Source organism: Acanthisitta chloris, unplaced genomic scaffold (assembly GCF_000695815.1).
Source record: "Acanthisitta chloris isolate BGI_N310 unplaced genomic scaffold, ASM69581v1 scaffold14828, whole genome shotgun sequence".
Lineage (NCBI taxonomy): Eukaryota > Metazoa > Chordata > Aves > Passeriformes > Acanthisittidae > Acanthisitta > Acanthisitta chloris.
Window position 1 is genome coordinate 1 of NW_008686592.1, and position 14,490 is coordinate 14,490.

The following is a 14,490-nucleotide window of genomic DNA, read 5'->3' on the forward strand; positions in this document are numbered from 1 at the left end:
ATTAATTATTTAATAATAATAATAAAATCTTGTCCACGCTAAGATTTCTGTGTGGTTTTACTTTCTCTTTCTGCTTTTGCATTTGGACCACTATTTTGTCTGTTCACAGTAATACATAGCAGTTAAATGTTTATTTCATCAAAGGTAGTTCTCAGTTAAGGGCATTCATTCAGCAAATTGTATCACAGAGTAGGTAATGCTCATTCCAGTTTGCCCTATGCAGGATCCTTTAACTGACTGTGTTATCAGCTGTCCAAGAAAATGCATTGAGAAGAGGCAAAAGATTTTCATTTGATACTCTATGAAAGAAAAAGTAGCATTTTGAAAACTGAGCTCTGGATTCAACTCTGGCAATCTCAGTTTGAAGCCAAAACAAGGTCAAACAGGTAGTAGTTACATATTTTGCAAGCTGGTTCAGGAATACCAGGAATATTCATGGTCTCAGAAAGGAAACTTAAGAGCAATACACATACCAGAGTTTCAGCTTAGAGAATACCACTGAATTTGGTCGATTGTCAATTAAAAAACTTAAAATGGCTGGGTTGTGGGTATTGTGAAGCAAAGAAATCATAAATAATTCAAAAGGTAAGGAAACATCTCATGTCCCTCATTTCCAGTCTCAACTTCAGCCCAGAACCTTTCCTCCACCCTTCCTGGCACCTGGCCCCACTGAGTCATGTGCATGAGGCAGTTGGTAACACAAGGCCTTGGGGACACTGTGATGGTTTATCACACCTTGTTGCTTAGTGTTGTCTTTCTTCTTTCACTTCTCCTTCCTTCTTGCCCATTTCCTGTGCCCTGGCATGGGCTCCTCTATGGACAGAAGATCTCCAGCATGGGGTATCCACAGCCCATGCTCCTTCAGGTTGTCCCAGCCCCGGTATGGGTCACTCGTGTTCTGTAGTCCATGGGTTCCTGTGGGTGTTCCTGTCCCAGTGTGGATCACCCACAGGTTGTGGTCCCTCAAGGATGTCCCTACCACAACTGGGATTGCATATGGGTCACAATTCTTCGAAGTGTTTCTGCCCCAGCATGCATCCCCCATGGGCCACTGTCCCATGCTCAGGGAGTTCCAGCTCTGGTATGAGTCACTCACTGCTGCAGCCCCTTGGGGGTGTCTCTGCCCTGGTGTTGGTCTTTCCCAGTCTGTAGCTCCTCAGAGGTGTGTGCACCCTGACAGGTCCTCCAGGGATGACAATTCCTCATGGTTTCTTCCTCAGCCATGGGCGTCTGCCTTGCAAGTTGGATCTCCAATCATGTCTCCAAGGCTGTCCCCTTTGATATCCCCTCCTGCCTGCCTCCTCAGTTGCATTTTTGCATTCTTCTGTAGGAGTATGTATAGGAGGAGGCCATCCCTCTGGTCCCCTGTAACCCAAATGCTACCTATTATGCTCAATACACTTGGTAAGCATTAACAGGAAATTCCCATTATTTGCATATGTATTTCTGCTTAAGAATGTTCTTTTTTCTTTCTTTGTTTGTTTTTATTTTTATTTATAGATATCAATGAATGTAAGGTATTCCCTGGTATGTGCATGAATGGTAAATGTAGAAACACAATCGGAAGTTTCAAATGTAGATGTAACAGTGGCTTTACTTTAGATATGGAGGAAAGAAACTGTACAGGTAAGTCTTGCATTTTCCCCGATTTTCCCTAGAATCATAGGATAGTTCTGCTTGAAAGGGACCTCCAAAGACTACCTACTTCAACTTTTTTGTGGAGAAAGGGAGTTCAGATGAGATTATCTAACACCCTGTCAGTCTTAAGAACATCCAGTGATGGGGACTCCACCACATCCCTGGGGCTTTTTAAAGGAACTTGCTCTTGTGACATAGCTTGGTGGTCTCAAAACTTAATGTGATTCATTTTGTTCAGTTTCTAAGAGCTTAATCGTTGGACAGAATGGCCAACTGTCTCAAGTTTCCCTTTCAGATACTCATTATTTAATAAATACAACATTTTATTGTTTTAATTGGTGTTTAAGATGCTCAGGTCATGCTCTATCAGAACAACCTGAAAAATCGGTAAGGATCACTGGTGAAGTCAAGTTTAATGTTTTAACAAAGAGATTAGCTTAATTTACATTCCTTTACATTCATTGTATTACCAAACAAACTTAGAGACTCCACTGCAAGTTAATTTTCATTTCGCTTTGAACCAAGGGCACACAAAGGCACCTCTGCAATTCTGAGCAATGTTAACTCAAAAAGATACACTCATTTAATTTCAAAGTTTAATATTTTGTCCTTTACTGCCTGGAAAAACTGAAGATAAGCTTGACAGTTTTCTAGTTATGAGAGCTTGGATGCCTGCATTGTGGGTGGCTCTGTGCTGAAAATGAAGGAGGTTTTGTTATACCATACAGGCGTCTATGAGTGTGTCTGAGTACTATGAAGTGTGGGTGGTAAGGCATGTTAACTGAGGTTGGTCTGGTTGTTAATGCTGCCCTAACTGGTGATTTCCTTGTTTTTATAGTGATTGCATTGATGAAAAATGCATTTAACAAACTTTATTTCTAAACTAACAAGAATAGGTCAGAAAATTTCTGCCTGCAAAAGCTTTTTTTTTGACTTCTCTTTTCCATTTGTGGTGATGAAAATATTCCACTGAGCAGCTGTAGAGAAACAGTTTTTCTTAAATAGATGACTTTTTTTTTTTTTTTTTTGTTTGGTTTAAATTAGCAACAAAATGTTTTAGAAAGCTTGTAGGAGCCCAGATACTTAGTAACATCCCAGACCCACCACATGGATTAGTGTCTGACACTTCCACACTTCTGTGTGTAAGGACTAAACTCATCACCCTGCAGAAGCCTGGCCGTGGGGAGTGACACAGAGGCAAAAGAGACTCTTGCATGTGGTGGAAAAAGAACTTGTCTAAATCTTTAGTGGTTTCTTTAGCTAAGCTTATACTTGCCTAGTTTTCCTCAACCACTTAGGCAAATGAGTCTCCTGCCCAGCTCACCAATTTACTGCAAACACATTGGTGCTCTTTGCTGGTTCCTTGCTCTCTGTACTTGTTGGATGGTGCAACCAACCTATGATTTATCCTGGAATAATGCCTTCATTATTTCAAATACTCTGTTTTTTTTATTGTCTGTAAAGGCTTCATGATTGCTTAATATGTAAATATCAATGACACAGTAATGAATGAAGCTGAAGGTAGAGGGTATAGTGCAGAACATGGAACAAAGGCATTTAACCCTATTTCACCCCAAAAGCACTGGATGGGCAGTAGAGTAAGGAAGAGAGAAGTCTGGAATGATGTGAGAAGGTAGTAAATAACAGACTATCCAGTTCCCTCCAGTTCTCTCCTTCAACTCTGACCTGTTTCACTGGATCATATCCACATTGTGAATTCCTCTTCAGCTTTCTTCCTCACTACCAGTGGGTTTCAAAGAGATGTCTTACTCTTTTTTGGCTATAGTTTTCCACAGCAAATTTAATTCAAAGTTAACTAAAAAGATAACCAGTGATCAGAGGAGCTCCTTTTATTCCTAATGGAAAGAGTATATATGAGCTTATAATGCTATTACTGGATAAGTATCTTCATAATGAGCAATTTAATATCAATGGCACTGTAGTCATGGAGTAAGTTGATACCTCTGTAACAATGGCAACTCAGAGTGTCTTAGAGTTAGTTATTTTCTTAGAGATCAAATCTTAAATTGCACTACATGGGAGCCTACTTGTTACATAGTTTAGTATGTACCCAAGAGCTCTGAAGACATTATATTTTCAATCTTTCACAAACTGTTTCACATTATCAAAGGTTTCTTTAAATAATAAGTTAATTTCACTTTTTCTGTTGATTTATCTACTATATATGTTTCTGTAGGGTTAATTTATAATGGCCAAATATTCACTTCTGTGAAAAGCAGGATAATCTTAAACTCTGTTTGATTTTTTTCCCTTCTCCATTGCTATAAAATAGACATTGATGAGTGCCGGATCTCCCCAGACTTATGTGGAAGTGGCACTTGTGTCAACACTCCTGGAAGCTTTGAGTGTGAGTGCTTTGATGGTTATGAAAGTGGATTTATGATGATGAAGAACTGTATGGGTAAGTGTTGCCAGGATGACGTGGAGTCTCCATGTACTGTACAAAGCCTGACCGTACTCTGTACTATACTAATTCTGTCACACTTCATATGTATAATTATTGCGACCATGAGCACATGAGTTAGATATGCAGTTTATAGGACAGATAACTGAATTAAATATACCTCTTTGCTTGTTCTTATTGCTAATTCCTCCTACGCATCTTGTATAGATCTTTCAGTACGGCAGCAACGATTCATTCGTGTAGTTTAGAAATGGTTAATGGAGTATCCAAATATTTGGGACAGCTAGGAATAGAAGGATGGAGTTTCAAAAGTAGTGTGAATCACTTTTCCTTGATTCTTCTGTGTCTCAGAAAATCCTGAGAGCATTTTCTGAAAAAAAAAATCACATCTCTTTAATCTGTTTGAAGTTGTAAGAATAGGTATGGAGACACCAAAAGTTACTAAACATCTCAAAAAGTCTTGAGTTAGTATTGTGGTGTATCTAATGAAATACATAATGAAATACATAATGCAAATAAAAAGTCTGAGATTTTCAACTTAATGAGGATGAATGGATCTTCTTCTTTGCCTTTCTTGGAGACTGGATTGACATTTCCTCTCCTCGTACCCTAAAGATCCTTGCCTGATTTCCATGACATTTCAAGGGTGGTCAAGAGTGGCTTGAAAATTACATTAGCCAGCTTGCTTTCAGCACTCATAGGTCTCCTCCATATCCCATTTCCCATTTTCCCTCATCATTTTACTGCTGATGTTACACCTCTCACATCCCTTCTCAGGGTCAACTTATGGTGGCTTTGGATTTTCTGACCTCATCCCTGCACACTTAGACAGTGCCTCTGTATTTCTTCTGAAACACTCGTCTATGTTTTTGCCTATTTTATGCCTCCTTTTTTTTCTTTTTATGTTTTTTTATGTTTTGTCAGGAGCTCATGTGCTTGTAATTGAACTCAAATAAGTGGTCCCGTGCCCCTGTGTTCCAGGAGGCCATGCAGTCCTCCTGTCACCTTTACTTGTTTTCCTGCAAATTGCAATGCTTTTATACTCAAAAAGGCAGCAAAAAAAAAATCATTGCATAAATCACAGGTGAACATAACAAAGAAGCTAAACTGTGGAAGCTGAATATCCTTCTTGAGAGACAGAGCATAAATACAGAGAATCAATTCTGTATGACAGAGATGTGTTGTCTGCAAAACAGAGGCAGCAAAAGATGATGTCACATAAGTAAGCAGAGAGTGAGGAGATAAGAAGAGAAATAACTTCTTCAGGGCTTTCTGCAAGAAGTAAGAAAGGGAGGGAATAACATTCAATATGAACATTTTGGAGCTGTGAGGACTATCCAAGCAGAAGCACAGGAAAAGAGATGCTGAATTCTGCATTCAGGCAGTTTCTTCCCTCATATGAATAACTACAATACCCAGTGATGTCTTGGCTAAATTCTCAGGCTAATGAAACACAATAGTAGCCTGCTTGCCTGTGTAAGTTTCTTGTTTCAAGGATACATAGCCATAATTCTTCTTGGGAAGTCCTGGGAGTCCAAAAGTGAGTGCATCTTGAACATCATTTGGTCGTATTTCTTTTCATCCACATCTGTGGTGTTAGCTTGTTTTATCAGTTTTGTGAGTCAAACACTCAGTTTGCCTTTATAAACTGTAGCATATTTCACAGCAACACCATGACATACACAGGACTTACCAAACCCATTAGCCACTTGGTTAAAAATTGACACACATATCCCCATTAACAGCACCCACATAGAACAATTTCAGTGCATATATAATGGTTGCATTAAGAAGGAATTTTTTGACAAAAATTTCATGACATATTACACCGTTCTAAAGACAGTTGCTGTCTTTGTGTCCTGTGTCTCATAGAATACCTGATTTCGAATGATGATTTTCTGGTTCTCTTGAGGGGAAAAAATAGCCATTTTCAGAGTTAATAGTTGCTGTCTTTGTTTGTGTCTTGTATCTCATAGGATACTTAATTTTGAATGATGAATTCTTGAAAGGAAAGATACTCATTTTTAGAACTAATAGTGTATATTTCTTTCTTTCCCTTGTTATGCGGTATGAGGAAAAGAGCAACACCAATGAAACAATCTTTTTATTTCATTATTTACAGACACGAGAATCGCTTTTCTCTTTTTTGCTGCTTAGTAGTAATTTTATGTTTGTATATCATGGTTGCTTTGCAGATATAGATGAATGTGAACGCAACCCTCTTCTGTGTAAAGGTGGCACATGTGTGAACACTGAAGGCAGTTTTCAGTGTGACTGTCCCTTGGGACATGAGCTGTCACCATCACGTGAGGAATGCATAGGTGAGTTGAAACTCAGGATCATGATCTTCAGCTTGAAGAATGGTCATTTCTGCTATGAAAACTTCTAGTCTCTGGCAGGTGTGGGGTCTCAGGAATCTCTCACACAAATTCATGCTCCTCCTTTACATGAGCATCTTCAAATTAAAATCTTAGAGCCTGTAAAATCTTCAGTGCCCTTAATGCTGTTGACTTCAAAGAGGAGTGTTTTACCTTCAAAGAGGTCTCTTAGGGATTATTTAGTGACTCGAAGGACTGTACCACACATGGTAGCAACTTTCAATTAAAATACATACAAACACAAAAAGGTATCGTCTCTTAATGAAGTGCAGGTCACCAAATTGGTGAAACTGTATGAAGGAAGAACTGTGTGCAGTTTTGGGCACCACAATATAAGAAAGGTAGTAAGTTATACGAGAGTGTCCAAAGGAGGCAACGAAGATGGTGAAGGGCCTTGAGGTGAAGTCATATGAGGAGTGGCTGAGGTTGCCTGGTCTGTTCAGCCTGGAGAAGAGGAAACTGAAGGGAGACCTCACCACTGTTTACAATTTCTTCAGGGAAGGAAGTGGAGGTCAAGCACTGACCTCTTGTATTTGACAACCAGCAACAGGACCCAAGCGAAAGGTTTGAGGTTGTGTCAGGGGAGGTTTAGGCTGGATATTGGAAAATGGCTCTTCACCCAGAGGGTGTTTGGGCACTGAAACTGTTCCCCAGGGAAGCTGCCACAGCACAAAGCCCAGAGGGTGTTTGGGCACTGAAACTGTTCCCCAGGGAAGCTGCCACAGCACCAAGCCTGACAGAGTTCAAGAAGTATTTGGACAATGCTCTCAGGCACATGGCGTGATTGTCAGGGTTGTCTCTGAGGTGCAGGACCAGGAGTTGAACTATATGATCCTCAAGGGCCCCTTCCAACTCTAATTATTCTGTGATTCTGTAGGAAAAGAAATAGAAAGCATATTGTCTCTTTGGTTTCTGTGCTTGAAGAAGTGCTTTAAAACAGCAAACTCTGTAGCTGATGCTCACAGACCAGAAGCAGAGAAGACAAACCTTTGGACAATGACTTAAACATGCTGTTCAGAACTCCATTCCTTGAACGGGAACATGCTTAGAACAAGAAAGAAATTGAAAAAAACTGAAAGCCACCAGTTTACAATATTGCCTCACTCTCTTTCCCAGTTAGAGTCTGCATTCTGAATGGCAGTTGATATGAATGATTGTTTTCCAGATGTAAATGAGTGCTCCTTAAGTGACAGTCTCTGCAGAAATGGGAAGTGTGTGAACATGGTGGGAACATACCAGTGTTCCTGCAACTCTGGGTACCAGGCCACTCCTGACAGACAAGGCTGCACAGGCAAGTGTTGTGCACTTTCACGTATGAGTTTGTGCTTCAGTGTGTATTGTTTCATCAGTCTTTGGTTTTATTTCATGTAATACCTTCCTTTAGAAACTCAACAGAGTTGTCTTCTCATCTGTTGTTAGGCTTACCATGAATTGCCATGGACTTAGAACTATAAAGAAGGTATAAAAGTTTGGATGCTGTAACTGAACTCCGCAGAATACTTTGAGAAAAATTATTCATATGGTACTACTCCACTAAAATCAGAGCCTTGAGTTAACAGCAGAAAATATTGCTAGATTTTTTGATCAAGCAAGAACAGTGCCATGCATTGATGGTTTCACTTTTTCTCCTTATCATATACATCTCCTAAATCCTTCACTAGAATAATGCTGAATTGTGTAGTTACCATTATGAAGGAGAACAGAAGTACTGAGAGGTATTTTTATCGGTTGTTCATGTTTATTTTTTTGCAAAAATATAAATTTGTGCTACATTTCAATCTGTAAGGAAACCTAAGTTTCTCAGGGCTTTTCTTTCTGTCCTTTCCACACGTTGTTTTAAACTCTTTTATACATCTCTAGAAATACACAGGAACAAAAGCAACAATGAAATTAGCCAATACAATTAAATTGACTAAATTAACAATTAAATCTGCTCCCACAGATGAAAATGCAGTTGAAAGAGAGAAAAGTGAACAAAATACAAATCAGATGCAGAATAAAAATTCATAATAAAATCGCTGATAATCTGTTTCATGTACTAAGTGAAATGTCAAGAGAAGGTGATTTTTCCTCACAAAAATAGACTTACTGCTGCTAATATTGCTTCCCCAGACATTGATGAGTGTATGATAATGAATGGAGGCTGTGACGCTCACTGCACGAACTCAGAAGGCAGCTATGAATGCAGCTGCAGTGATGGCTATGCTCTAATGCCAGATGTCAGGACATGTGCAGGTAGGTTTTAATACCCTAAAAGCTCCAGATTCATACCTTTCAGCCAACTTCTAGCCCATCTGTGCCAGAGTGACAGGGTTATTATCTGCTTTTTGTTTTCCCAGACATTGATGAATGTGAAAACAATCCAGATATCTGTGATGGTGGTCAATGTACCAATATTCCAGGGGAATATCGCTGCCTCTGTTATGATGGATTTATGGCTTCTATAGACGTGAAAACTTGTGTTGGTAAGTAGCTGTGTGCACCAAATTTAGTGCAGGTCCAAAAATTCTGCAAGTTATGTTTCAAGACGTTCTACTGAGTCCTTGAAAGTGGGCATTGAAGCTATGTATGCTCTTAAAAAATCATCGGTATGTTTCTTGCCTTTTGCTGTAGATGTCAGGAAGAGTCAAAAAAGAATTGAGAAGTCCTTGAAGATGATCAAATCACATAGTTTCAAAAAATGGCAGTGATTTTATTACATTGGTATGATTCCTCTAGAATATCTCTATTGAGAAGGAATTAGTTGTGTGCCCCAGAAGGGCAATCAATTTACTGTATAAATTCTCCTTTGGAAGAAAATTATTATGATCAAGAACATGTTCTTCTTGTAAGAAGAAATTTGCTTCATCATCCTTTAATTAACATTCTAAGCAAATTTGAAAACCCTGTGGTATTTGGACTACTTGTTTTTAGAGAATTTAAAGAGTGGAATGGCTGAAATATATTATGATTAGGATAGATAAATAAATGCCACATGTAGTAAGAGTGATACTGATATTTTCATCGGAATTAAATTGTTCCAAAAAAGACAAAGTGTATTGTTAAATGACAGTACTGTTGAACCAGTGATTAATTTATGTGCACTTACAGATGTGAATGAATGTGATTTGAACTCCAACATCTGCATGTTTGGGGAGTGTGAAAACACTAAAGGTTCCTTCATTTGTCACTGTCAAGTAGGATATTCAGTCAAGAAAGGATCCACAGGATGCACAGGTAAAGCAAATTTTCAGAATAGGTTGATGGTGTGCACGTATCTTGGTTGGCATTCAGGTAAAGTAAATAGACAAGTGAGAAATTGTATATGTACATAATAAGTGTTTCACACCTGTTAGCGTATGTCCAGGGTTTTAAATGGGGCATTCCTTGACCAGTGTCAATGTGAGAGGCCCCTTGCATAACTAATTTTAAAGGCAAAGCTTTTATCAGTATAGATTGTGTGAACATCTGTGTTGTTGAACACAGCTTGGGTGGGCACAGCTGCATTTGCATTAGAAGTATTTTGTCAGTACTCATTTTTCATGTGTACTTAAAGTATGAATTCATCTGTCAACTCAAGCTGCAGGAAATGACCCTGTAGTCCAAGCACAGGAGAAACGAAGAAAAAGGATGATGTGAAAGGGAAAGTATATGCCATCCTTCAACCCGTGCTAACAAACTTTAAAGAATGGTTGTCAATCCACAGGCTCCTGTGGTAGTTAAGCAGTACCTTATTGTTCTGGTTTCGGTTGGGATGGAGTTAATTATTTTTTCCTTCTCAGTAGTTGGTACAGTGCGGTATTTGGATTCAGAGTGAGAATACTGTTGACAGCACACTGATGTTTTGGTTTTGCTAAGTTGTGTTTATCTTAAATCAAGGACATTTTCTTTCTTGTGTCTCATGCTCTGCCAGTGAGAAGGTACGCAAGAGAAACTTGGAGGGAGCATAGCTGGGATAGGTGATCTGAACCAACCAAAGGGATATTCCACACCATATAACGTCATGTCCAGTATATTAAGCAGGAAGGGGCCGATCCGGGGCGGAGGGATGGGGTTGTGTCGGTCCTCTCTGGGTAGTGAGCAATTATATTGTGCATCACTGATACTGTTATATTGGGGGGGTTTCCCTTTCACTTTCTTCTTATTATCCATTAATATTCTAGCTCATTCTGCTCTTTATTATTAAACTGTTCTTATCTCAACCTACATATTTTATTTTATTTTTCTCCTCCCCATTCCTCCAGGTTGGGGGGAGAAAAGGAGGGAGGAGGGAGTGTGAGCGGCTGTATGGTTCTTGGCTGCTTGTTGGGGTTAAACCACGACACTGCCTTTTGCAAGCTGAGTCTCCTGTGTTGAAGAAGATAGGCTTATCCAAAATTATTCATGTGGGAAGGTTGTCAGAATTTTTCCTTTAATTTGGTGTTTAAGAATTTGTTCTACAATTACTAAAATCCTGGAAGAATTTTTGAAACTGAAATGTGCCTGGGCACCCAAAGGTCTCATCCCATTTACGGGTGCAAACAGAAAGAGGGGAAATTTAGATTAGGTATTAGGCAGAAGTTTTTTCCTGTGATGGTGGTGAGACCCTGGCACAGGTTGCTCAGGGAAACAGTGGCTGCCCCAACCCTGGCTGTGCTCAAAGCCAGGTTGGATGAAGCCTTGAGCAACCTACTCTGGTGGGAGATAACCTGTCCCTGCCCAGGGCAGGGGGTTGGCATTAGGTTATCTCTAAGGTCTATTCCAATCCCATAACATTCTATGATTTTTAGACATACAAAGATCAGCATATTTGATCTTTCTGGAAAAGAGCTTTAATTTCAAACTGAACACCAGTTGTAGGAAAGCAGAATAATTGCCATGTTTACAAACAAAGAACAAACCCAAAATACAATTGTCACTATTTTTTATTAATATAGAATACAAAGTAACATCTGCTTAAACATTTGCTTTTTAAAGGACTGCAAACCTGCCCTGTGGAAATGACTGACATGTAAAAAGAACACAAAGTTACATTATTATGTACAATTTATATATTCTGCTGCTCCTGATGTAAATAGTAATAGAATATTTTGTACTTGCAGATGTGAATGAGTGTGAAATTGGTGCTCACAACTGTGACATGCATGCCTTGTGCATCAATGTACCAGGAAGTTTTAAATGTAGCTGCAGAGAAGGATGGGTTGGAAATGGCATTAAATGTATTGGTAAGTGTATGGAAAATAAAGCTTTTGTCCCTCCTCTTTTCCTGAAAGCATGTTAGTGTGACTGTGATTGCTCCATTAGAAACAAAGAATGATCCCACTGACTGCTGTACTCTATGGATAGATGGGTATGAGAGATTCTTACGTTTCAGAGTTTTGGTTTTCTGAGGAGCAGAACTGGGTTTGTCTCAGCTTGACTGTGTAACATCTTACTGAGTTAACTGTGTACTTTGCAAAGTTTGCATGCAACTGCTAGAATGTGCAATATGAAGGGAATTTGGTTTGGGATTTCCTTTCAGTAAGATATTATTTCTGTCACTTATTTAAAAGTCCTGTAGTATATCTAATCTGTAGGCCCTCATATAAAGTAGGTTGAACTTTAGGAGTGGGAAACATGATCCTGCTTTTTCTGGGCTGTTATATGTCCTCTTGCCTTCACATTTTAGTTTGGTGGGAAAAAGTTTGTAATATCTACCATTTTTTTCCCTAACAGTTTGGGATTTATGGAAGAGGAGCTTAATTTAAGAATTAGGCTTTATTGATGGAATATCTCGAAGAAAAAGTACCATATGATGGGATTTTACTGCAGGCCAGATTTCTTAAGCTTTTTAAGCCATATCTGAGAAAAAGGGAAAGCTCCTTGGTCTTTTTCATTATCACTTAATTAAAAATATATGTGGTCCTATTTTTTTCCTATTTTCATTTTAAAAGTCCCAATTGAAGGAAAAAAGAGTTTTTCTGGCAGCATCCTTGTAGCTGGAATAGCTCCTGGGTATAGAGTGTTACTCCAGGAGAGCACTCTGCAGATAGGTGAGAAGGGACTCCATAAGCACTAGCTAGTGCGAGTCATGTCATGGACCCATCGGGCCATTCCCATTAAACATGTCCTTGGGGGAAAGGAAAATCTCTTTTCTTTTTCCTTTTGTTTTCACGTCCAAGGTGACATCCCAGTGAATACCTTGCATCAACTCTCATGAGGTTACATTTCTTTCACTGTCTTCTATTACTTGTTAAGACTTTCTAAAGATGTGGCAGAGTGTCACCTCATTGTATTTCTTTGACTTAGTGGTGTTTTAGCCAATCTTGAATTCGAGTTTTTGACATGGACATTGGGTATTAACATCCAAGTACCGAGTCAGCTATATTCTGTCTGTTGCTTGGAAATATTTTGCCCAATCTCATGCATTTTAAAGTAAAGGAAGAAGTATTAAATCACTATAGATTAATGCTGTATCTTCTAATATGACCTTTGTACATTTATGGAGACTTAACTCATGTTTGCAGTTGTGCTGGTCAGACAGACAGTTAACTGTAAGCCAAGTACACTAATTGCTCTGTTACTGCCTGCACTTTTTGACCCTGATGAACAGATCTTGATGAGTGCTCCAACGGGACCCAGCAGTGCAGTGTGAACGCTGAGTGTGTGAACACGCCGGGGTCGTATCGCTGTGCCTGTGCAGAGGGATTCACTGGCGATGGATTTACTTGTTCCGGTAAGATGTTTTGTGAAACTTGACCTGTCACTGTTCGTCTATTGTATGGAAGCTTTGCCAATTAGATTTAAGCCCAAAGTGCAGGACAATAAATGTAAAAGTGCCTTTTAAGACCAGGATTCTTCCCATCACTAACAAAGGCACCTGGTTGTTTTTTTTTTTTTATTTATGTACTAGTTGGACCCACTGGGTCTGTTTGTTGGGTAAAGTTACTGTCAACTGCTTTGTCCTCATCATCATCTTCATGCCAATTATTGTGAATGTGCATGTGCTGCTTGCAGCAACAGGCTCTCTAGTCAAGAACACTTAACACCATCTCTCTCTTACAGTGGCTGTCATGTAGGCCAGGTCTGTCTCTGGCATCATCTGTTTTCACTTCACTGTATTGAACAAGAATTTGATCAGTTGAGCAGGATTTCATCAGTTACATAGGACTTTTTAAAAAGTAAAAAACAAATTGCAGTTGAAAAATGTTACCCATGATCTCTGCATTTACATTTGCTGGTAAATGCTCACTATTGAGAATGGACATTGTCTGTCACACAGCGAGTGGCTCAAACTGACATGTAAAGGATTATACAAAGTGTAAATATGTTATATGAAACATTAATGACTATGTATTGGGTTATTGTGGGTTTTATCATTTACAGAGTGGACATGTGACACTACCTCTGCTCTTGACTTCTACCGTGCCCTGTAACGTGTCCTTGTAGGCCTTCAGATATTGAAAAGTTGCTAAGAGGTCTTCACACAACCTTCTTTTGGGGCTGTTCAGCCTCAAGAAGAGAAGACTGCGCAGAGACCTCACAGCAACTTTTCAATATCTAAAGGGCCTACAAGGAGCTGGAAAGGGACTCTGTGATAGGAACTGCAGTGATAGGACAAGGGGTAATGGATTCAAAGAGAAGGAGGGGAAGTCTAGGTTGGATGTGAGAAAAAAGTTTTTTACTCTAAGGGTGGTGAAACACTGTACCAGGTTGCCCAGGGATGTGGTGGCTGCCCCAACCCTGGTGGTGTTCAAGGCCAGGCTGGATGAGCCTTGAGCAACCTGATCTAGTGAGGAGGTGTCCCTGCCCTGGGCAGGGGTTGGGACTAGATGATCTGTAAGGTCCATTCCAAGTCTTAAATTCTATGATTATAAGAGTCTATGTGTTGGAGAATGGCTAAGAGAGCGGGGACATAGTCCTGGGAATGCACCTGGGGAAGGCTAAAAAGAGCAAGGACACAGTCCCCTGGGAACGCACCTGGGAATGCAGTGTACAAGCAAGGCACTGGAGATTGTAACTTATGTATAGATAGGGAGTAACTCAGCTGGGCAGATGGCAGATGGCAGGGGTAACTCGTCCTTGAGGGTGAAACAAACAGGTTCGAGAAAA

The 14,490-nt window shown here is 39.6% G+C and overlaps 1 protein-coding gene across 1 annotated transcript in view; it reads left to right on the forward strand.

The window, feature by feature from the left end:
- Positions 1-1,500: 1,500 nt before the first annotated feature.
- Positions 1,501-14,490, forward strand: part of LOC103807501 (fibrillin-2) — a gene marked incomplete at both ends in the record, with an annotated part of 50,615 nt that continues 37,625 nt past the window's right edge. The window contains 9 exons of the mRNA XM_009080233.1: positions 1,501-1,626; positions 3,932-4,060; positions 6,259-6,384; positions 7,607-7,732; positions 8,554-8,676; positions 8,781-8,906; positions 9,532-9,657; positions 11,502-11,624; positions 12,992-13,114. Coding sequence (XP_009078481.1) covers positions 1,501-1,626; positions 3,932-4,060; positions 6,259-6,384; positions 7,607-7,732; positions 8,554-8,676; positions 8,781-8,906; positions 9,532-9,657; positions 11,502-11,624; positions 12,992-13,114 — 1,128 coding nt within the window. The remainder of the gene's footprint in view (positions 1,627-3,931; positions 4,061-6,258; positions 6,385-7,606; positions 7,733-8,553; positions 8,677-8,780; positions 8,907-9,531; positions 9,658-11,501; positions 11,625-12,991; positions 13,115-14,490) is intronic.